Source organism: Aulostomus chinensis, chromosome 4 (genome assembly GCF_037954235.1).
Source record: "Aulostomus chinensis isolate RoL2024-O1b breed Wild chromosome 4, RoL_Achi_v1.0, whole genome shotgun sequence".
Lineage (NCBI taxonomy): Eukaryota > Metazoa > Chordata > Actinopteri > Syngnathiformes > Aulostomidae > Aulostomus > Aulostomus chinensis.
In genome coordinates, this window is record NC_141323.1 from 8,220,099 (window position 1) to 8,243,811 (window position 23,713).

Below are 23,713 nucleotides of genomic sequence, written 5' to 3' on the forward strand. Positions count from 1 at the left end.
CTGAGCTTTGACTGACAGGTGATATCCCCGTCTCAGACTGTGGACGTATGACCAACCATCTTAGCGTGTGTCCTCGGTAAGTTTGATGCTCTGTTGTCAGGTAGTTTAGGTATCAGTCATTCGATATTCTAATGAGTAAATAATCATGTTCGTAGTTTGTAAAGAAGTGCAAAGATTCAATGATCTAAGTATGAAGTTGTCTTGGGTTTTCTAGGATAGTTAACAGAGTGCTGTAGTACAGAGTACCTCAACTCTATAGATCAAATGATTGTCAAGTGTAATTACTAATGAAAACTAGAGTGGTCGTTTAACACAACCGTGTGTGTGTGTGTGTTGACTGCTGCTAAAGGTACAAATCTGTTTTGTGTTGCTCCTTAATTCAACATGAGGACCATAAACCACAACCACTCACTCGCTCACACACTCAGCTGACACACGGAGAACTTTGTTTGGAGAGCAAGTTTTTATTTTAGTTTTTTGTCATGGATGCCTCTATTTGATAGTGGACAGACAGGAAACAAGGCGGGGGGAGGGGTCTAACACAGCAATCTAACCGGGATTCAAAGCGGGGTCAGCTGCGTATGCTGCATACGCAGCTGACGACCACCTGAGTGAGCTGAAGATGGGAACTTTTGGCTCACATTTTTAGGTTGTTATTGTTGTAGTCCAACAGGAAGCGTTAGTTTCAAGGATCAAGTGTGTTTGTAGTCCAACAGGAAGTGGTCATCTCCTGGTTCCTCCACCAACAGGAAGTGGTCATCTCCTGGTTCCTCCACCAACAGGAAGTGGTCATTTCCTGGTTCCTCCACCAACAGGAAGTGGTCATCTCCAGGTTCCTCCCCAGCAGCCAATAGGATTGCTCCATGTGATTGTGGTGATTGAATCAGTAAATCAGCTCTGGTGAACAAAAGTTGATGATCTTCCAGGTTTGGTTCATCAAGATCATCTTCACTAATGAACCCTCTGATGATGCTGGAAAACTCGCCACCATGTTAGCAGCGTCTCAGCAACACCAGCGCAACCGGTTTCTCTTTGGTTGTATTGATGACATCACCTTGACCCAGAGTACAACTGCAAGGAACCTTGGGGTCATTTTTGACCAGGACCTTTCCTTCAGCTCCCACATAAATCATGTGACTAGGACCGCCTTCTTCCACCTGCAGTATCACTAAGATTAGGAACATCCTTTCCCAGAGTGATGCTGAGAAACTGGTGCATGCATTCATCACTTCTAGGCTGGACCACTGCAACTCTCTCCTGTCAGGATGTCCTAAATACTCTCGAAAGAGTCTCCAGCTGGTCCAGAATGCTGCAGCCAGGGTTTTGACGGGAGTTAGAAGAGAGAACACATCTCTCCACTTTAGCTTCTCTCCTTCCTGTAGGATCTAGAATCCACTTCAAAATCCTTCTGCTGACTCATCAGGCTCTCAATGATGAAGCTCCATCCTCTCTGAAAGAGCTCATTAGTCCCTCCTGTCCCACCAGAGCACTCCGCTCCCAGAATGCAGGTCTGTTAGTGACTCCCAGTATCAATAAAAACAGACTGGGATGTAGAGCCTTCAGGTACCAGTTCCTCTACTGTGGAACCAGCATCTCTCCATGGGTCAGAGAGGCAGACACTGTGACGACTAAGACCTTCCTTTATGACAGAGCCTTCAGTCAGGACTGGTTCAGGTAGCTCTGAACCATTGATAGCTATGCTGCTACAGGCTGAGACTGCTGGGGGACACATCAGGTTACATGGAGCCCTTCCCTCCTCTCCTCTCCCCTCCTCTCCTCTCCTCTCTCCTCCTCTCCTCTCCTCTCCTCTCCTCTACCATCCAGTCCCCCATCAAGCTGGCTTGCTCTCCCTGCCTCCCCTCCCATGAACCAGTCTACCATCCAGTCCCCCATCAAGCTGGCTTGCTCTCCCTGCCTCCCCTCCCATGAACCAGTCTACCATCCAGTCCTCCATCAAGCTGGCTCGCTCTCCCTGCCTCCCCTCCCATGAACCAGTCTACCATCCAGTCCCCCATCAAGCTGGCTTGCTCTCCCTGCCTCCCCTTCCATGAACCAGTCTACCATCCAGTCCCCCATCAAGCTGGCTTGCTCTCCCTGCCTCCCCTCCCATGAACCAGTCTACCATCCAGTCCCCCATCAAGCTGGCTCGCTCTCCCTGCCTCCCCTCCCATGAACCAGTCCACCATCCAGTCCCCCATCAAGCTGGCTCGCTCTCCCTGCCTCCCCTTCCAGAAGCTTCCTTCTTCAACTGTTATTAACATTTCCATGTTTCCTCCATTTTGTATTGTAAACTGTTTTCTTGTCTGTACCAACATCTCCTGCACGTCTGTCCCTCCTGGTGAGGGATCCTCCTCCCCTCCTCACCCTGAGGTTTCTCAGATTTTTCCCTGTTCAAGGTTTTCTATGGAGTTTCTCCTCAGTCGATGTGAGGCTCTGAGGGCAGAGGATGTTGTTATGATGCCATGAAGCCTGGAGACAAACTGGTGGGGAAAACGGGCTCTACAAATAAAATTGCCTTGCTTTGCCTTGCCTGTTGCCTGTTTTGCCTCTTAACCTGCCGATGCTGATTACAGAAAATAAAAGTCAACATCTGGCTGCTGATTGGCTAACACCTTGATGTCAGTAAAATGTGTTTGTAATTGTAAAGATAAATTCATCAAAAAATCTAATCATGTGACTCTCTCTCTCTCTCCCTCTCTCGCTTGCTCTCTCAGTATGTGGGAGTGGATGTGAGGCGGCTGAACGCAAGTCTTCTCCATTGGTTTCGCGGGGGTGTAGCAGCAGCGCTGGGTGTCCCTGCAGGTCATGTGCATATCAACAGGCTAAATGTGAGTCACTGAGAGGCCGTCCACATACTTCTGATAGATTAATTGATCAGCTGATTAATCAGTGTTCTTACAGGAGGAGAGGAATGGCATCGAGCTCTTTGTGTCCTCTGATAGGCCAGGCGTTTCTGAGCCACGCCCAGCCAATGAGGTCATCCAGTCACTGAATGTCAGGGTCCTTCACCGCCACCTGGGACATTTTGGCATCACTGAAGTTTCATCAGAGGCCAGTGAAAATCTGATCATGTGACCCTCAAATATGCACATTCGAAAATCACCATAAATATAACTTTTAAATTATATTGAGTTAATGTCATCTTTTTGATAGTTGGTCAGAATATTTTCTTATTCTTTATTCACTTTTTTATCAGCAAAGTTGTGATGGTACAGAGCCCTGGAGGGGCCATACAGACAGGACATACTGTAGTCGCTAAATGCAACTTGTTCCCACACTTTGATCAACTTGAGGGAACAAGTTATATTTTGTCTCCCCAAATATATTTGTTTATTCTTTAAGGTCCCTTTATGACTCTGTGGATATCTGCTAGGAAGGGAGACTTACCTTTGACACCAAAGTTTGACCTCTGACCCATGATTCTGATCATGGCTGTTGACCCGACCCAACTGACTAGAGACACATTGATGCTGACCCGTCCTGGTCCTTGGTCTCAGGTCAAAAAGACTCCTGTGCTTAAGTGTGCTCACTGCTGTCACCTCCCAACATCAAGTCATGAATGAAGAACACACCTGTTGTTTTCTATTGAATGAAATCGGCTTGTCCGGTTCTTTGTCCTGCAGAAGAACGTCCTGCAGGACGACCAGCACGACCACGTCTGGAGCCAGGAAGGTTTCTTCGCCATCATCCTCTTACTCACCATCTTTGTCATTGTCATCACCTGCTTGATGGTAAAAATTCTCACACACATTCACAGTGATCACCTGTGTGGGAGGCTCAGACTGACAGACCAGCACACTGCTAAATATATCTGCATTAATATCAGGAGGGTTGTGTGTAACCTTGGTGATGAGCAACAGTTTAAAATGAGGAGACGTTGTAGTGGTAGAATCAGACACGTAGCCGGAACTACTTTCCTGACTGGGCGCAGTGATTTGACGCAGTGTTGTGAGGGTTCTTCTCCAGTCATCTGTGGACAGGAGAAGATGCCAGCAGTGCTGAGAGAACCTGACTGCACTCTCACTAACCAACGTGATGACCCAATGGCCATGTTGCTGGCATGTGTCTGTTTCAAACTACAGTCTCTGTAGATGGACTATGAAACGGCCAATTTAGAGTCTTTGGCTCCTTTGTAGAAAAAAAATAAAAATCTATCACTGAGGTTGAACTTGAAATAAAAACTGCCAGTCACAAAGGTGACTAGAACTAGTTCTGGGGAGTTCCAGCAGCTCTGATAATGGCCACCAGACAGATACTTGGGGGTCATGTGACTCAGATGGAATATCTCCTAAGATAATTGACTTTTGGAACACACCCAGAGAATCCTCATGGAGGGAGGAAGGACTGCTGGGTGGTGCATTATGCTGTGTTTGTACAACAGTAGCTGACAAGAGAGTATTTTGAACATGAAGGGATTTTGACAGGGAGGCCCGGTGGAGCAGTGGTCGTCACTGTGGCCCCCCATCAAGAAGGTTGTGGGTGGAGCCCCGGCTGCAGCACGGGGTCTTTCTGGGTGAGTCTCCATGTTCTCCTGTTCCTGCTGGGTTCTCTCTGGTACTCCAGCTTCCTCCACAGTCCAAAGACATCAAGAGGGACCAGGTTAATCCAGACTCTAAATTGACCGTAGGCGTGGCTGGGAGAGCCAATGGTTGTCTGTCTATATGTGTTGGCCCTGCCATGGACTGGTGACCTGTCCAGGGGGAAGGCTGCTGGGATAAGCTCCACCCTGAACAGGAGAAGAGGGAGAACATGGAGGGATGGATGGAGGGATGATGGATGGAGGGATGGATGGGTGGGTGGATTGATGGATGGATGGATGGATGGATTTTGACAGTGCTGTCGTCCTGAGCTGCAGTGTCACATTGAAACCACACGAGGGAGAACTTGGACAGAAACACAGACGATCCACTTCTGCTTTCTTGTCCAACTGATCAATTAAAATACTTTTAGAGAGCTGAAGATGTACAACAATGCTGCTGTAGCTTTTCATCAAGAAGTCTTGTAAATTCTTTATTTTGAGACCTTTTGTCTTCTTTGTGTTTGTGAAATTTAAGTCCTCAATCAGCAGTATTTACTACTTCTTTATTTTCCATTCTTGCAGTTGAAAACAGACTTCATCTGAGCTCAGAGTCAACAAAGACCCGATGCTGGAAGCGTTCATCATAATAAAGTTCATACTCCACTGACCATTCTACAGTAGTCGGAGTAATTGTACACACATGTATATGTTACAGTTTCTAAAATACTAAGAACTCTATTTATGTTGCTCTGGGAAATGTGTAGTCTAGACAAATGAACAATTGACAGAAAATCAATGATTATATTATTCACTACTGACCTGAGGGTTTGTTCTAGGTTTTGTACAGACTCAAAGAGAAGGTTCAGGGTTCTGACAGACAGCTGAAAGCTCCGCCCCCTGACCTTCAACTGACCACAACTGCTGCTCCAGACTCTGCCCAGAGGTCAAAGGGCACCAAGGTTGGTTATCTGCACCAAATGTATCAATATCATATAAGTGACATCATCATCATCATCATCACTCAATGATGTCAAATCGCTGCCACCATGTTTTATTTAAATCTGACTTCCTGTTTCCTCTTCTTGGTCTTGAGCTTCATCACTCTAAGCTGCTTGAAGGGGGACATGAATTTACTCCTCAAATTTCTTTCAGGGTTAGAATGCACAGACTCAACAGCAGATATCTGCCATTTTTAAATGTATCAACATGTGGATGTTTGTCGTGGTCACTGCATTGGGACGTTTACATGTTTATTCCCTAAGAAAAACATGTAAACATGATATGAACTTGTTTTTATAAGGATAACATTGAAATCTGTAGACATCTGTCTTTTACGGAAACCTTGTGCTAAGGGTTGGTCATCACTGAAGTAATCATATCTTTTACTACTAATAGTAGATTTCGCTGGCCAATATAGGTATTTGTGTCTGTGTGTGTCTGTGTGTGTGTGTGCCTCTGTGTGTGTGTGTGTGTGTGTGTACACACAAACACTACCAGTCAGAAGTGTGGCCACGCCTCCTCATTTATTGGTTCCTCTTTATTTTCATGAGTGTTTACATTGTCGGTTCTCCCTGAAGGCATCAAAACTATGAATGAACACATCTGCAATTCTGTAGTCAACAAATCATGAAAGAACTCCAACAGGTTCTACGTTCTAGGTTCTTCTAAACAGCCTCCCTCTGACTCCTGCTCTGCTCACTCTTGGCGTTCTCTCCATGAGCTTCATGAGGTCATCACCTGAAACGGTTCTCCAACAGTCTTGAAGGAGTTCCAGAGGTGCTGAGCACTTGTTGGTCCTTTGGCCTTCACTCTGCGCTCCATCTCATCCCAAACATCTGGACTGGGTTCAGGTCAGGTGACTGGAGGCCAGGTCACCTGGGCCGCCCTCCATCACTCTCCCTCTTGGTCAAGTAGCCCTCACACAGCCTGGAGGTGTGTTTGGGTCGTCGTCCTGCTGAAACATCATGACGGTCCAACTAAACGCAGACGGGATGGGATGGCGTGTTGCTGCAGGACGCTGTGGCAGCCATGTTGGGTCAGTAAAGCCCCCCCACCATCACACCTCCTCCTCCATGCTTCACGCTGGGAACCATGCATGTAGAGATGTCCCTCCACCTTTTCTGTGTCCCACATAGACACGGTGGTGGAACCAAAGATGTCAAATGTGGACTCATCAGACCAAAGCCCAGATGTCCTCTGGTCTCATGTCCACTCCATGTGGTTCTGGTCCAAACAAACCTCCTCTGCTGGTTGCTTCTCCTGGGTGGTGGTTTCTTAGCAGCTGTTGGACCATCAAGGCCTGATTGGCGCCGTCTCCTCTGAACCGTTGGTGCAGAGACCTGTCTGCTACCAGAACTCTGAGGCGTTCATCTGGGCTCCAGTCTGAGGAGCTGTTAACTGGTGGTTCCTGAGGCTGGGGACTGGGTTGAAGTCCTCCTCAGCAGCAGAGGAGACTCTTGGTCTTCCTCTCCTGGGCCGTCCTCATGTGAGCCGGTTTCATCGTGGCGCTTGATGGTTTTTACGACTGCACTCGGGGACGCATTCAAAGTTTTTCCAGTTTCCTGGACTGAGTGACCTTCAGGTCTTAGAGCACTGATGGACGTGGCTCCTCTCTACTGAGCTGATGGTTCCTGCCATGACATGAATTCTAGCAGTGGTCAAACAGAGCTGTCAGCTGGGGAGCAGCCTGACTTCTGCTCAGCTCAAATGATGCTCCCAACCAGGAAGAAGGCAGGAAACTCCTCCACTGAACCCTGACAAGGTGAACCTGAGAGGGGGAACCATTTCAGGTGATGACATCATGAAGCTCCCTGAGAGAAGGACGAGGGTTTGCAGCGCTGCAGCGAAGCAGAGGGAGGCGACTTTGAGGAGCTGGAATATAAAACAGGTTTATTGGGCCAGCAGGGTGGAGCAGTGGTCCTCCCTGTGGCCCCCATCAAGAAGGTTGTGGGTGGAGCAGTGGTCCTCCCTGTGGCCCCCATCAAGAAGGTTGTGGGTGGAGCAGTGGTCCTCACTGTGGCCCCCCAGCAAGAAGGTTGTGGGTGGAGCAGTGGTCCTCCCTGTGGCCCCCATCAAGAAGGTTGTGGGTGGAGCCCCGGCTGCAGCATGGGGTCTTTCTGGGTGAGTCTCCATGTTCTCCCTGTTCCTGCTGGGTTCTCTCTGGTACTCCAGCTTCCTCCACAGTCCAAAGACATCAAGAGGGACCAGGTTAATCCAGACTCTAAATTGACCGTAGGCGTGGCTGGGAGAGCCAATGGTTGTCTGTCTCTATGTGTTGGCCCTGCCATGGACTGGTGACCTGTCCAGGGGGAAGGCTGCTGGGATAGGCTCCACCCCCACCACCCTCAACAGGAGAAGAGGGAGAACATGGAGGGATGGATGGAGGGATGGATGGAGGGATGGAGGGAGGGAGGGAGGGATGGATGGATGATGGGTGGATGGATGAAGAATATATTTACAGTTATTTAACAATATTTTCTTCGCTCCATGATTCCATTTATCTGAATTCATATCCATGATGTCTTCAGTATGAATCTACAATATCAGAAGTCGCGAAAATAAAGAAAAAACATTGAATGAGAGAATGTTTCCAAACTTTTGACTGGTAGGTGACCCTTTTATAAACACACTGACTCCTGTAAAGCTGTGTGACACCTGGTGTTTTCCAGGTGGTGACATCAGGAAGCATGGTCCAGGCTGAGTGTCCTCCAACTGTAGCCACGCCCATTCCCCAGCAGCAGCCAATAACAGCGTGTCATCGTCTCACCCCTCCTGCCATCCCCCTGTCAAGGTAATGACAGGGTTGATGATGTCACTCATGACACAGAAAACAGCCTCATGTAGATTTACTTAAACTACTGATAAAAAAGACAGACTTAATCACTTCAGTGAGCTATGACAAAGTCAGTTTGTTCAACATTTCCTAGAGCGGTGCAATAAAATCAATAAAGCAATACACTGCCTTTTTTCCTTGTTGTATCTTGTCACGATTTATGGAGATAAAATGGTGCCGCATTCAAAGGAAATGGAGTGTTGAATAAATATTTTTATTACATCATAGACCGACCATCTGTTCACTGATATTCTCAGTGAGTTATGTTTAGTATTGCAGTATTCATTGTAACACAGTATCTTGTGATACATGGCATATGTGACGTTGCTCTGTGCCAGCCCCAGCAGGCAGGGGGCAGCACACTCCATGAAGTTCTGGTTTCATACAAGTGAACTTCACAATCCCCTGCTTTAAAAGCCTCACTCTTGACCAGAGAGCAGAAACTTGGAGAGCGTGGATGACCTCCAGCTAGCTGAGCTTACCTAACTTCATTAAAGGATCTGTATGTCTGGTCTGTGTGCTTGCTGACCTGCTTCATGATGCTAGCTGGTTAGCATGCTAACTTAGTCATCTTTGAGATGATCTTTCTTGTTCATTCTGGTTATCAGTTGAGTTGCACTTGTGGCATTTTAAATTTAAAAAATGGAAACTTAAAAAAGACATTTCGCTCAATTAAGGCCACAAATTAAATATTAGATTTAATTAAAGTGAATAACATTAAGATTGTTACTAAATTAGGTTTTTCTAGATTAAATCATGTGTTAAAAGCATTCTGGTCACATGATTACATGACCTCAATCTTGCCAGGATCTGGCCAGGCTTGATTTTGTGTCTTTATGGATACCCTTAAAATAATTAATAAGTTCAATTCTCTCTGGTCCCACCCCTGTCATGTACAGCAACAACCACGCCCTTCTGCCTGGCGTTGTCCCGGTGACGGCTGTTAACGAGCTCAAGCCCTGCCCCTCCCCCTTCAGGATGAAACCTGCTGCAGGACTTCAAGAGAGGTACGAAAGTAAATATATGACCCAGGTTGAACTATGCCCTTACTGACCTTTGACGTCAAAATCTTTTCCCTTCATCCTCCAGTCTCAGTGAGTCAGTCAAAGCATAAAATGAATATTTGTTACCGGGTTAGTGCTGCTGTGTTGCCATGACGTTACCCCCTGCTGGCATTGCATCTCAAGCTCTCTACCGCCACCTGTCTGACAAGAGTCACATTGATCTCCAGATGATTTGACCTGAAACTGTGGATGATATTTCTCTGTCAATCATTTTATTGTTCATCAGGCTTCTGGAGGTGCACAAACACGTGTGTTGGTACAGTAGGAAATCCTGATGAAGTCATGGGGGGGGCGTTATAGTGTTGCCTAATAAATGTGCAAGTACAGTGCTGAGTGCAGTGACCTCTGACCTGTGATTGAGTTGCATACGTGCTGAAGAGAAGTGTGCGTTGTGCGTTCTCTTCTCATAGTTAAGGTTATCTAGGCGGCGGGGTGGCCATGGCGTGTTTATATAAAGGGCGGCGTCCTTCTTTAGTCTACCTCCACACTTTCTCTGATATGACCTCTCCCATGTTTCTCATGGTGAATTTGACATGATTGACTCGTCTGATTGGATGATGGGTTCCGCCACTGGCAGGATCACGTGTCTCTGCATTTGTCAAGTTTTGACTTTTCAGTGCAATAATAGTAAACAGCAATTGTCCCTCAAGTGGCGAGTCAGAGGCTTCGCTTCCGCAGCATCTGAGAATCTGAGCCACTGGAATTCATTTCCCACTAAAGTTGTTTAACAGGGAAAAGACAACATTTTGTCTTCCGCCATTGTGCAGCTTGTCTACAGATTCAACTTCCTGACACCATTTTGTTCTGGTTCCATCAGACTCAAGGTGTTAAAGTGAGAACATAACTGTTTTCAAGGTAAGAAACACAACAGGCAGACAAGTGCGAACAGGATGTGTGCGTGTGTGCGTGAGTATGTGCTCGTGCTTGTAGTCATCAAGCTACGTGTCAGCCTACTTCCTCTCCAGGATACTTTTACTTCCTACTCATCTGATTGCTGATTGGCTGCGAGCCAGCGTGCTCAACACACATGTACAGTCACACTCACACACACACGCACTCATCTGCTCCACATACTGAGATCTAATGTGGAAATGGTTTCAGCGTTTTTGTGTGTGATGTGAAATGAGGGAGGGGCTTGTTGTTGTGGCCAGTAGTGTAGTGCCCTGAATGTCCATCATGTCCCTCAACTCAACCATGACCAATGATGTCTGGCTAATCCAGCAAACCCCGTCAAACATCACGTGTGTGGTGCAGCACTGACAAGGTTGATCTTGTAGTAAAGTCAGGGTTCTACAGGAACACGTGGCACCCTTGAAACCTTCTTGCTGATTGGGAATATTGTGACTTCATGGCTGATAATCAAGGTGATGGAGCACAAGATCATCACTGTTGTTTATGTGTAAACAATGAACAACAGTGAAAAATGTTAACTGTGGAGTCAAGAGTTATTCGAACATCTGTCTGACTGTCTTGTTCTGCAGACGGGGCTCAAACGTCTCTCTGGTGTTGGACATGTCGGCTCTGGGATCAGTGGAGCCTCTCAGTGTTGCAGTGGTTACTCCGAGGGAAGCTGTGGCCAGAGAGTACCTGCTCGCCGCGAGCCGACGGCTGACACGGCAGCAGCTCCGTGACATTGTCAACAACACTCACAAGCTGCAGGCTGAGTTCGCTGTAAGTCATGCAAGGCACAGGTTGGTTCAGCTCCCGGTTGGACCAGCTCAGGACATTAACCCTGTACCACCAAGGGAATCATATTTGATGGATGAGGGTCTGACAACTGATATCACGGATATTCTGGGAATTTTCCTCTGGAGAAATGTCCTCAACAAAAATATGCATTCTTTGCAGTGCTGCCCAGCCGCCAACTTTCCATTAATATGAAAGTAGAAGTGTCTCCTGGATATTCTCCTGATGCACTTCAGGAACCCCTCAGATTCTCCTACTTGTCTTTAATCTTTCATGTCTGTTCTTAGGAAATTCCTATGAACTTCATCGATCCCAAGGAGCTTGATGTTCCCAACCATGGAACCAAGAACCGCTACAAGACCATTCTGCCCAGTGAGTACTCTGTTGCCAGGAAACAGCCCCTAAAACAACCAGGAAGTTGTTTTATCATGTGTGTAGGGCTGACATTCAAAGGCCAACAACTCCATGGTCACCCCCCCCCCCCCCCCCACACACACACACACACACACACACACAGGAACAATAGACGTTCCTCAGAACAGTTTGTTCTCTTATGTAACACACACATGCATGTTGTGGCAGGGGGTGGGGTTATCAACAGCAACGAGTCGGGGGGTGTTCCTTCCTTCTGGCTAATCAAGTATTAGGAATGTTCACCTGGAGCTACTGTCAATCATCCTCTCTCTCGTGTCCTGCAGGCCGCCGTAACAGTAACACCAGTGAGTTCTGTCACATGTTTACAAAAGGGACCCCACCCGTTTCTTTACACACAACCAGACAGAAGTGGGCTGTTGCTGCACTGGCGGGGTTGTAGACAAAATTCCAGGGTTTACACAACATTGTCTAGATCTGTGCATTCCCCTTCAACGAGATGTTGACTCAGGTGGCGGTGTCCAAGTGGAAGAACATTCTATTCAGGCATTTTATCAAATATGCAGATAGCAAGACGTTTCTGGGCTGACTGTATTGAAATTATGACCAGCAATCCAAAAAAATAGATTAGTGGTCACTCGTCCACATCGCCCTGCGCTGGCCCACAGCAGTCACTGGCCCGCGTCGACCGCGCTAGCCCACAGCAGTCTACCATGGCCTGAAGATGTCACTGGGACTAAGAGCAGAACTGGTTTGATTCCACAAACCTGTCCAGGTCTATGTCTCCTCACCTTGTTCCCTCTGTTCCCTTCCTTGTGTCCTAGATCCTCATTCCAGGGTCATCCTGAGGTCAAAGAGCTGCAACGACCCACTGAGCTCCTACATCAATGCCAACTACATACGGGTGAGTGTATAAAAGCAGGGCTTTTAAATGACAGTCAAGGGGCTTCCAGTAAAAAAAATGTTAAAAATAAAAAAATATAAATACATATATTTTTTTATTTTTAACATTTTTTCCTAATAAAAATTCCGGGAATAAAACTTAAGGCCCCCCCCCCCCCCCATAGAATCTTTTTCTGATTTGGAGGCTTTTCATTTTCAGTCCTTATTTAGACTTGTTCAAATTTGTTTGAGTGAAAGTGGCGTCCTGCTAGAGGTTGTAGGGTTGCACTCAGACGCCAACACAATAGACGACTGCCTGTGAGGAAGCTGCTGCAATAGCGCTTGAAGCTAAAGAGCAGATGAGGGAGCAGAAGCATCATCACATCAGAGGCATGAAACCCATTACCAAATATACCCACAGAATTACCCTAACCTGCAGGTTAATGGTGACGACTTTATTTTGTAATGCATTAAAAACAATCACAAGTTTAGAAACAAGTTAGAACAATAGGCAATATATTAGAAAAAAATCTTACAAAAGAACTAAATAAGAAAATTGTAGCACCGTAGATGTCCAAACTCACTCTGATGGATGCTAACTCTGCTAAGTCCATGTGGCTGAACTCATCAGCTTATCCATCCATCCATCCATTTTCTTCTACTTATCTGGGGTCGGGTCCTGGGGCAGCAGCTTAAGCAGAGAGACACAGAGTTCCCTCTCCCCAGCTACTTCGTCTTGCTCCTCACAGGGGATCCGGAGGTGTTCCCAGGCCAGCTGAGAGACATGGTGTCTCCAGCATGTCCTGGGTCTTCCCCGAGGCCTCCTACCATTTGGACGTGCCCTGAGCACCTCACCAGGGAGGTGTCTGAGAGGCATCCTGACCAGATGCCAGAGCTACCTCATCTGACTCCTATTGGATGTGGAGGAACAGCAGCTCTAGTCCGAGCTCCTCCTGCATGGTGGAGATTCTCACCGTCTTTAAGGGAGAGCCCAGCCACCCTCTGGAGGAAACACATTTCAGCTGCTTGTACCTCGTAAATTAAGAGGTTAGCCTTTCAGCTCAGCTCCCTTTTCACCACGAGCGACAATGCAGAGTCCACATCTCTGTAGACGCCGCACCACTCTGCCTGTCGATCTCACGATCTGTCTTTCCCTCACTTGTGAGCAAGACCCTAAGGTACTTGAACTCCTATCCCGGTGATGGCATCAGCTTATCTTTTCTTAAGGTGGTACTTCGCTCAAAAAGTGTATTTTACGTCTCAGTTACTCACTAACAGGAGTAATCTGCTCACTAAGATGTTTTTTCCTCCTGCATTACTGCTTAGTGATTCAAGGTGTGGTAAGATCCAGCTGCATATATTCAGCTTGAAGCTAATGGAGACGAACAGCCAACAACAGTTCAACTGTCCAGAAACATCTGCTCTCTAACTCTTCAGGTTGTCAGCAGATGGAGAAGAGGAAGACTTACCATAACTCCTTCAGAACCTCAGCATTGATGATGGTGTCTTCACCGCCAATAAGCTTGTCAGGGCAAAAACCACACTAAAAAGAGGGCAAAGTGCTGGGCCGGATGGCACAACCCCAGAGGTCTTGTGAACTGTGATCGAGATGACCTCATCCTAGAGTTTTGCAACTTTGCTCTGCTTCACAACGAATATCTTGAAATGTGGTCTCTCTCGAGCATCATACTAGCTTAAAGCTGGAGACTTCTTAAAACCAGACAGTTACTGAGGCATCAGACTGACATGTATCATGGCAAAGATATACAACCGGATGATACTAAACCAGTTGTGGCATGCCGTTGATCCCCATCGGAGGGAGAACCAAAGTGGTTTTCGAGAAGGGAAAACTACCATGGCTCAGAACTTGGCCCTAAGAAAAATAATTGAGAAGGTGAAGAAGAACAACCTGACTGCTGTATTGTGTTTCATCCACTTCAAAAAGGCATTTGACTCGATCCAAAGAGGCATGATGATGAAAATCATGAAGGCCTACGGTGTCCCTCCCAACTGACTCCAGGTAATTGAGACCATGTATGCAGGCACAAAGGCCAGGATGGTGACCCCAGATGGCGCCAGTGAGGAGTTTGACATCCTGGCTGGGGTAATGCAAGGCAACACCCTGGCCCCCTTTCTCATCATCTTAGTCCAGGGCTATGTGCTCAGGAAGACCATCGGTGGATGAGAACAGGATCTTGGCCTAACCCTAACACCAAGGTGGTTGAGCTGATTCCCCTAAGTAGTCCTGACAGACCTGGACTATTAGGATGACATCTGCCTGCTCTCTGACCATGTGGAAGAAGTACAGGAGCCCCTGAGCAGAGTAGAGTCAAAGTGTGCCAAGGGTGGCCATCAGCTAAATGCCAAGAAAACCCAGATCAGCACCTATAACATCCCATCGGAATATCCACCTCTCACAACAACAGGAGGTGCTGCTCTGAAGGAGGTCAAGGGCTTCAAGTACCTGGGCTCATGGGTCAACTCAGCTGAGCAAGATCTTAAAGTGTGGAAAGAACTGGCACAGAGAACCCTGAACAGCATGGCCAGTGTATGGAACTCCAACCTCTCCAGACAAATAAAACTCAGCTTCTTCTATGCAACGATAGAGTCTGCTCTCTTATATGGCAGCAACTGCTGGACCCTGGAAACAACCCTGCAGACGTCTCGAGACGGGTGCTACACCAGGGGCCTGTTTCACAAAGCAGGTTCATCAAACCCTGAGTTTCATCCTGATCTCCGAGTTGATCTACCCTGAGATAGAAAACTCTGAGTTTTCAGTTTCACAAACTGCAGATTTGAACCAGTTTGATCAACTCAGAGTAGGTTCACCTGGGGTAAAGCGCGATCACCACAACTCTAAAAAACCAGCATAAATGGAGCCCCGATTCACCGAGTCACCATGGCAACGAAGAAGCTGAGAGCTTTGTTTTTCACGTCAGTGGAGTTGGAAATCTTGATGCGATCATGAAGAGATCCACCACGCGTTAAAAAAGAAGTGCAGTACCGCTGCAGCTGCAAAAGAGAGAGAGATGGCGTGGAGGAACATTGCTGCTCGGGTCAATGCAGAAGTTTGAATGTAGTCCTTTGGAATCATGATTGTTACGGAGGAAGCTGCTTCCATGGTAGCGCATTAGTTTATATCGTTTAGATGCAAGAGGAACGCACTTGGCAGCAACTTAACATGAAGCATAAAAACATCATTCAAACAGGTCAGACCATCTCAGGGGTACCCCAGGTTCTGCACTGTCAATTCAATACTAAGTGGCTGTTTGACTGTACAGTCGTTGTTTCATCCCCAACATCATGAAGGTTTCAGACACAAACGTCCTCATTGGCATCATGTTGTTAAATAATTAAGCCTATTTAAACTAACAGACTTCTACTCAGCCAACAGAAAGAAGGGAGATGCCCCTAAAACGGGTGGTGGCCCAGCAGCACCACCTCTAACAGAGGCACAGGAGCAGGACCTGAGCGAGGGTTTAGGAAGGCCGAGGGAGTTCATCCTTAGAACCCAACCCCCAAGACACCAGTGCCTTCATAAAAATGTGATATGGCTTGAGATGTGTATATATATATATATATATGTGTATATATATATATATACACATATATATACATATATATGTGTGTGTGTATATATATATATATATATGTATATATATACACATATATATGTGTATATATATATATATATACACACACACACATATATACATATATATGTACATATATATGTATATGTATATATATGTATATATATGTATATGTATATACATATATATACAAAATATATATAAAAAATTTTCTATAAAGACAGCACAATGGAATGCATTCCAAAATGTATATATATACACATATATATGTGTATATATATATATACACACACACACATATATACATATATATGTACATATATATGTATATGTATATATATGTATATATATGTATATGTATATACACACATATATACATATATGTGTGTATATATACACACATATATATGTGTATATATATATACACACATATATACATATATGTGTATATATATATACACATATATATATGTGTGTATATATATATACACACATATATACATATATATGTGTGTATATATATATACACACATATACATATATATGTGTGTATATATATATACACACATATATACATATATGTGTGTGTATATATATATACACACATATACATATATATGTGTGTATATATATATACACACATATATACATATATATGTGTGTATATATATATACACACATATACATATATACATATATATGTGTATATATGTATATATACATATATACATATATATACATATAATATGACGTGAGAGCATGACTACGACTGGTGATGTTGCAAATGTAAGGACGGAGGAGGTTGTGTATGTAGACGATGGACTGATGTCAAACGGTCCCGACACTGTCTGGAACAGCAAGAACGTCTACGGTCTGATCTCCATCTCCAGACGAATATTTAATTCTCTGCGCAGCAATGCTGCACCTTCATCCACGGGATCGTCAACAAAAGGACCTGCCATGTTAGTTGAAAAACTCGCCAAAACACACCTGCTGATGAATGAATGCGGAAATCAAATAGAGTTTGTGGCTCTGAAAGTGGGCGGAGACAGCGAGAAACTCGAGGTTCATCGACAAAAACCTGGTCCCGACCAGGTTAGTTTCAGGGCGTCTGTTACTACTGTAACTGCCCGAGAGCTTAAGTTACCGCTGTCTGTGAAACAGGCTAGAGTGAACCCTCTTTCTCTGGTTTGAGTGACCTCCCTTTGTGAAACGGAAAACTCAGAGTTTTCCTTCTTTCAGGGTTCACAGACCCTGAGTTTTCACTTAACCTGCTTTGTGAAACGGACCCCAGGATGTTGCATACAGGACTTAACATCAGCAAGGGTGAACATGTTTACAACTAGACTCTGTACAAGGAAACACAAGAAAATAGCAGACAGGAGAATGAGACTACCTGGTACTATGGGAACCAACACACAGGCGCCAGTTACAAGGCCATCCAATATTAACATATGTATATGTACTCAAGAAAGCACCGATGACCTACCTGGATGTATGGAGAACTGGGATGACTGAGAGAGACCATGGAGGGCTCGTCCGAGGACAACACTAACACTTGAGATCAGAACTGACTAGAACACTTGTCGTTCTGTCAGCATTACTAGCTGGTTCATTCAGTTGAACCAAGTCACTCATGTGTTCTTGGTTCCGCCAAACACTGGTACTAATCCTGAAAGAGGCTTCTTGCCACCCTGCTGATGAGAAGGCCATTTTCTGCGATGCTGCTGATGCTGTTGTGTGATTGGTTCCTGTCCCAGGGTTACTTAGGTGATGGGAAGGCCTACATTGCCACACAGGGTCCCATGGTGAACACAGTGAATGACTTCTGGCAGATGGCGTGGCAGGAGGAGTCGCCTGTCATTGTCATGATCACCAAGCTGAAGGAGAAAAACGAGGTAATGTCACAGAAATACTGTGACCTCCGACCTATGAGCTAAGCTAGCTAGTTGCTAGCCTTGAGTTCCTTGTCATGAACTGTGTGCAGTCTTGTGGTCAAAACTTGACTCTGGTTTCACTGTGAAAAATAACAGAACCATCCCTTTAACATGTCTGTGTCCTGTCTTTGTAGAAGTGTGTCCTATACTGGCCTGAGCGGAGGGGCATCTATGGGAGGGTGGAGGTGCTGGTCACCAGCATTAGAGAGTGTGAACATTACACCACTCGCAGCCTCACACTCAAGGTAAACTTTCGAGTCAGGACCAGAAAAACTTGTGTGTTTTGTTTGGCTCACATGCACTTGTGTTGTGTGAAGTGTGGGAATGAAACCCGTGCGCTGCAGCATTACTGGTACACATCGTGGCCTGACCATAAAACCCCTGACTCAGCACTGCCGCTGCTGCAGCTAATGGACGACGTGGAGGCAGACCGACAAACAGCCACCGCCATGGGGCCGGTCATTGTTCACTGCAGGTACTGAGAAAAAACTTTTTTTTGTGCAATGACTGAAAACATTATTAGACATCCTTACCCATCATCCTTTGCTTGTAGTGCTGGGATTGGCCGCACTGGCTGCTTCATTGCTACTACAATAGGCTGCCGGCAGCTGCATTTGGAAGGAGTGGTGGACGTACTGAGCATCACCTGCCAGCTGCGAGCCGACAGGTAACATTAGTGGGCAGCATATTGCAATGTTAGTCACTATGTAAAACTACAACTACAGAAACTCAGGAGATGTTGACGTTTAAGATGCACTTGTGATGTCTGCATACACTTAAGCAAGATTCACTCAGTTGTACAGGTGTAAAACTGATCCAGTCCAGCGCCGTGTGGCTGCAGGTTTTCATTCCAACCGAGCAAAAGCAACACCTGAATCTACTTAAATCAACTAAACTGCGTCCTCACAGCTCATTGGTTGGATCGGGTGTTGCTTTTGCTCGGTTGGAATGGAAACCTGCAGCCACACGGCGCTGGACTGCACCAGTTTGACACTTCAGAGCAAGAGCCAAGTAGCTCTTGCTTCTAGCATGATAAACAACTAGCCTGCTGGTTAGTGTACTAACTAGTAAAAATAACAATAGGACAACACAGGTCTCTTATAGCAGAAATTTTATTTATTGGTTTTATGTCAAACATTTTTTGTACAAATTTTGAATGTCCGAAACAAGCTGTTGAAGCTTTGCGGCCACCATTTGGAGACAAAAATCCATAGTTATTAGTAACTGAACTTGTTAATACCACGATTTATGGCTAACAAACATTAGCATTAGCTGTCAAAATAAAAAAAAAATGGTAAAAACAAGGTTAAATTGCCAAGATTGAGAATAAAAAAATAGACTCCTGAAAGAAGCTACTGACTGAAGTGTGTATTTGATGTATGAAGCTAATTTGACTAAATGTCTATTGCAAATCCTGATTTAAACAAATACAAATATGTTAGTTTCCCTACACCTGTGTCTGTGTGTTGTTGCTCAGAGGTGGTATGATCCAGACCGGTGAGCAGTACGAGTTCGTCCATCACGCCTTGAGCCTGTTTGAGGCCCGCCTTTCTGCAGAAAATGGCCAGTGAGGGCACAGTGCCTCACGAGGCGCTTTGCTAACAAAACGAGTCCTTGACTAGGTCTGATCTGAGATTTGGGGGTTCATTGGGATTTGAAGTCATTGATTTTGATGGACAGCTGATGAGGACTGAAGAAAAGAAGAAGGAAGGTAAATTTCTGAAAATAGAATGTATCCCTTCTTCTTCTCTGCTGTTTCTAAGGTTCGTCACAAGAATTCCAGATGTCAGGTCAAAATATTTTGAACTGATTATCTGTCATCGTTGGCACATTACTTTGTGTTTTTGTGTCTTAAAAGATTTTACAGTTATTTTCTAATGTGGAGTTTGTATAAGAAAGACAGTTGAAAAAAGACTGTTTTTGGTGCAGGGTTTAATGAGTAGCTTCTGACTGTGAAACCATCACCTCAGTGCTCTGTATGCTCATATTGTGGTCACATGGTTCAACTATTAGTTTATTTTGATATTATCCAGCAACAGCTTGTATCTTAAAGATTATTTGGAATGTTTACAATTTATGACTTAATTTGTAATTTTTCACAGATACAAAATATATCACTAAATGTGACGTGACTAAAGACAAAAGAAAACTTTGCACATCCACGAGAGACAGGTGTGTCAAACAAAGGCAGGTAACAGATTCCCACACTGTCCAACTTGCGATGGTATCTTTATTTGTGACGTTTCAGTGCCAGACCTCCATCAGACAAACCCTTTGCCTGATGCCTGAATCTTTTTGCCTGCCAGCATTTTTCAAGTACCATTTAAATCTGAATGAATTTACAAGCATTAAAGCAAACAAGCTATTGCTACCATGCTAATGAAAGTTTCTGTTGCAAATGTGCTACCACTTAAACTAGCCAGGTAACAAACCACCCATGTCTAAAGACCCATATAATTGGTAATAATTCACATAAACATTTTCCACTTTCTGGTGCAGCAAACTAAACTTATTGTGAATTTCCTCAGATGGCCGATTCAAATTTTTGCTAGAATACATGACGTCCCTGCCTCATAATGTACAGAGTACTGAGGTTATACATGGACAACCTCCAGAAGACAAGCTAACAGCTAATGGACCAATGCCATGACAAATAAGCTAACGCTAAGCATAGAAGCTATCTCTTCAAAGGCTAATTCTAGCTTTAACAGTTCAATGTTGCTGGAGGCTAACCCTACAGTCTAATGCTCTTACTTGCAAGCTATGCTATGCTAAAACAAAATAAACCATTTCATGTGAGTTGATCTGTGCTCATGGAATGACAAATGCCTTTGTTACAGTGGCATCCAGTGAAGCAGTTCAAAGACTCATGGGTAATGTAGTTGTGCAATGCTACTAAAATCATTGTTTTTTGGTTGTTAGAATGCTTTGACTGACACCAATTCACCCTAAAAACAGAAAAGTCAAGCTGAATGTTTCTTGGTGGTTGTGGAGGCTGTGTAGTGATCTGGCGCAAACATGGGACGCCACTCAGTCCTGAAATATTTATCACTGTCATTAAAAGGAGACACATGACACCTCGTGACCTTTTAGTCAGAAACTTGGTTTGAGAGGACAAATATTTCCACTTCAGTGCTGCTTGGACTCCATTTTAGTGGCTAGCCTCGTGAATTGCGTTGACAATTATTCTCCTGACATGTAAAATGTTGCTTTATACCAAAAATGTGAAATTATTTGAGGGTGCAGTCTTCTCATTGATGTAAATTATGTTATATTGTGAGTTATTTTGGTGAACCAAAGTAATAACTTTATTTTTCTACTGTTTTTTACTTGTTTTTGATGTGTTTAGCAGCTATCTGGTAATTTGTGTTACAAACCTGATAAAGTCTGTATGATGGACTGTTGGAGCTGGACGGGACCGAACGATGGAGCAGCAAGTGAGACATTTACCTTCAAACAGAACAACATTGATGACGCTCGGAATCTGACTCAGACGAACTGGTGACAGAATCTACTGAAGTCTGCATCAGGACCTGCAGTCCTTTGCAGAGCAGGTTGGGGGCGGGGCTGGGGGTGTGGCTTGCCTCTCAGTTCGACAAATAGAAGGAAACAAGGTCTTTAGCATTAAAGTATTAAAACACTCCAAATGTAGGCAGAATTCCAGTGGACGATTCTAGAAGCCAACGTTCTCTTATTTCGTTCTGATATTATCACACTTGTGATACTGCGTTAATAAAGTAAGAAAACGCCAGGCGTCCAATGCGTCAGCTTGTATACCTCCAACATTCCTACATGTTTTATAATCAAATGTGGAACACGATCGAAGTTCTGTGGTGATTTTGCTGTTCCTGTGAGGGTTCCTACAGTGAGTCTGGTAGAGAACGTTCTAACACATCTGATCTGTGAACGTGGCCCTGCTGACCACATGCGGGGGTGTTGCTGCTCCACCTGAGACCGGCGGGACAATGACAGCAACTTCCCTCATTTTGTATTTACTAAATTATTTTTAATTATTTGTTTTACTTTTAGATACAATGGAGAGACTTTGGCCCTTCACCTCTTTAGTGCTGATTGACAAATAAAAGCAGTGGTTGAAAAAAATAAGTACTGGACTTTTTTAAGGGTCTGGAAAAGATTTTTAAGCCATTATTATTATTATTATTATTATTATTATTATTGTTATTATTATTGTTATTATTATCATTATTATCATTTTACACTGCATGAAGAAGTTATTGGGGCAAATGTTGAGTATAAAACTTGTCAAAATTCATTTTTTCCCCCCCCCATGTCCTCTTAGCGGCTCCGTGTAGTTCAGCGTGGAACCTCAGAATAACCAAATCATCTGCTACAAGTTCCACTTTAAAATTTTGGAAGAATGAAAACTAGACGGTTTGAGGTGATGAATTGCGGCGACAGCAGCACGCTGCCTCTGGCGCGTGTGAGGCATCACTGCTGGCTCTTCATGGAGGGCAACTGGACATCTTCATCTTCACAACAGTGTGGAACTGTAGTCCAAACTAGGTTTATCTGAAAAGGGTTTTTTGCACATCGGATGTGAATCGACACACATTGTGTTTGCGATGGAATGAATCTTAATTCATGTTTTCTTTGGATTAAATGGTTCAGTTATTTGCAGGAGATCTTTGGAGACAAAACTGTTGTGATATTTCCTTGATTAAAGATTTTAGCTTCAGGTTTTCACTCATCTTACATTTCTCAGACTCTTTAATTTACTAAATGTTTCCAGGCAAATGTGTTTTTAGCTGGGATCCCACTGAGCTACTCCACAGAAGGGTTAGCCAGCTAGCATTTACACAAATGCCACAATTCCACATAAACTGACAGTTAAAGTGAAACGAATCAACATTAAAAATGCTGTGTCCCTTTGATCGTCAGAACGCCTGATGCTACGTCGTGTACCTGGTTTTTAAAGTGTTACTAATCAACTTGAATGTTGTAGTCGTCCATACTATTAGCCACTGAGTAGTGCTGTAACATATCTACTCTTTCTATATATCCTCTTACCTGTAATCTGTATATTATCCAGTGGGCGTGGTCACTGTGGAGGCAGTCATGACACTTTGTTTAATTGATTATTAAACTACATGAATGAAAACAAATGAACTTTAAGTTATTTGATTATCTGTGATGAAATTATTGTCAACCATAGAGTTTTGCTATGGATGATTGATGCTCCGGGAAGGCTTCAACAAACGTACGCCACCCTGCAAGTGCAAGCTAATCGGTGTAAATCCATTTAGTGGCAGAGCGACAGGGTAACACACCCGCAACTCTCTTCTGGCAGGCCTCCCTGCAGGCTCATTCAAGCCTCTGCAGATGATCCAGAATGCAGCAGCAGTCTGGTCTTCAACCAGCCCAAAAGGGCACATGTCACCCCGCTGCTGGTTTCTCTTCACTGGCTTCCAGTGGCAGCCAGGATCAAATTCAAGGCACTTCTCTTGGCTCACAAAACAATCCCAAGAACGGCTCCAGCCTACCTGGAATCCCTGATCCAGGTCTACTCTCCTTCTCGCCCACTACGCTCTGCATGCCAAAGACGCCTGGTGCTTCCAGCCCAGCGCTGCTCCAGATCTCTAGCCAGACTCTTCTCTTCTGTTGTTCCCAAATGGTGGAACCAACTACCGAACTCTGTGCGTTCTGCTGAGTCCCTTTCTACTTTTAAGAGACAATTGAAGACTCAATTGTTCAGAGAGCACCGAGGCACTGAACCTGACTCTTCTCCTCTTTGTCCTGGGGTAGAATCAGTCAGAGGGTCCAAGACCCAGCACTTAGTGACTATGTAGCACTAACTGGGTTGGGTGATG

The 23,713-nt window shown here is 44.8% G+C and overlaps 1 protein-coding gene across 4 annotated transcripts in view; it reads left to right on the forward strand.

Annotated features, from left to right (window-relative positions):
* Nucleotides 1-22,999, forward strand: part of ptprr (protein tyrosine phosphatase receptor type R) — a 55,347-nt gene extending 32,348 nt beyond the window's left edge. The window contains exons 1-17 of one of the 4 annotated variants that reach the window (XM_086201443.1): nt 1-76; nt 750-1,674; nt 2,397-2,483; nt 2,715-2,828; nt 2,902-3,051; nt 3,624-3,731; nt 5,356-5,478; nt 8,188-8,309; nt 9,251-9,358; nt 10,897-11,086; nt 11,389-11,473; nt 12,298-12,377; nt 17,709-17,846; nt 18,020-18,130; nt 18,203-18,360; nt 18,439-18,552; nt 19,363-22,999. The exon at nt 1-76 is cut by the window's left edge and continues 187 nt beyond it. In XM_086201443.1, coding sequence (XP_086057569.1) covers nt 2,463-2,483; nt 2,715-2,828; nt 2,902-3,051; nt 3,624-3,731; nt 5,356-5,478; nt 8,188-8,309; nt 9,251-9,358; nt 10,897-11,086; nt 11,389-11,473; nt 12,298-12,377; nt 17,709-17,846; nt 18,020-18,130; nt 18,203-18,360; nt 18,439-18,552; nt 19,363-19,456 — 1,716 coding nt within the window. In that variant the 5' untranslated portion in view covers nt 1-76; nt 750-1,674; nt 2,397-2,462 and the 3' untranslated portion in view covers nt 19,457-22,999. Of the gene's footprint in view, nt 77-749; nt 1,675-2,396; nt 2,484-2,600; nt 2,619-2,714; nt 2,829-2,901; nt 3,052-3,623; nt 3,732-5,355; nt 5,479-8,187; nt 8,310-9,250; nt 9,359-10,896; nt 11,087-11,388; nt 11,474-12,297; nt 12,378-17,708; nt 17,847-18,019; nt 18,131-18,202; nt 18,361-18,438; nt 18,553-19,362 lie in introns of those variants that run through there. The other 3 variants (XM_086201444.1, XM_086201445.1, XM_086201442.1) reach the window with 3 other exon arrangements.
* The last annotated feature ends 714 nt before the right edge of the window (nt 23,000-23,713 follow it).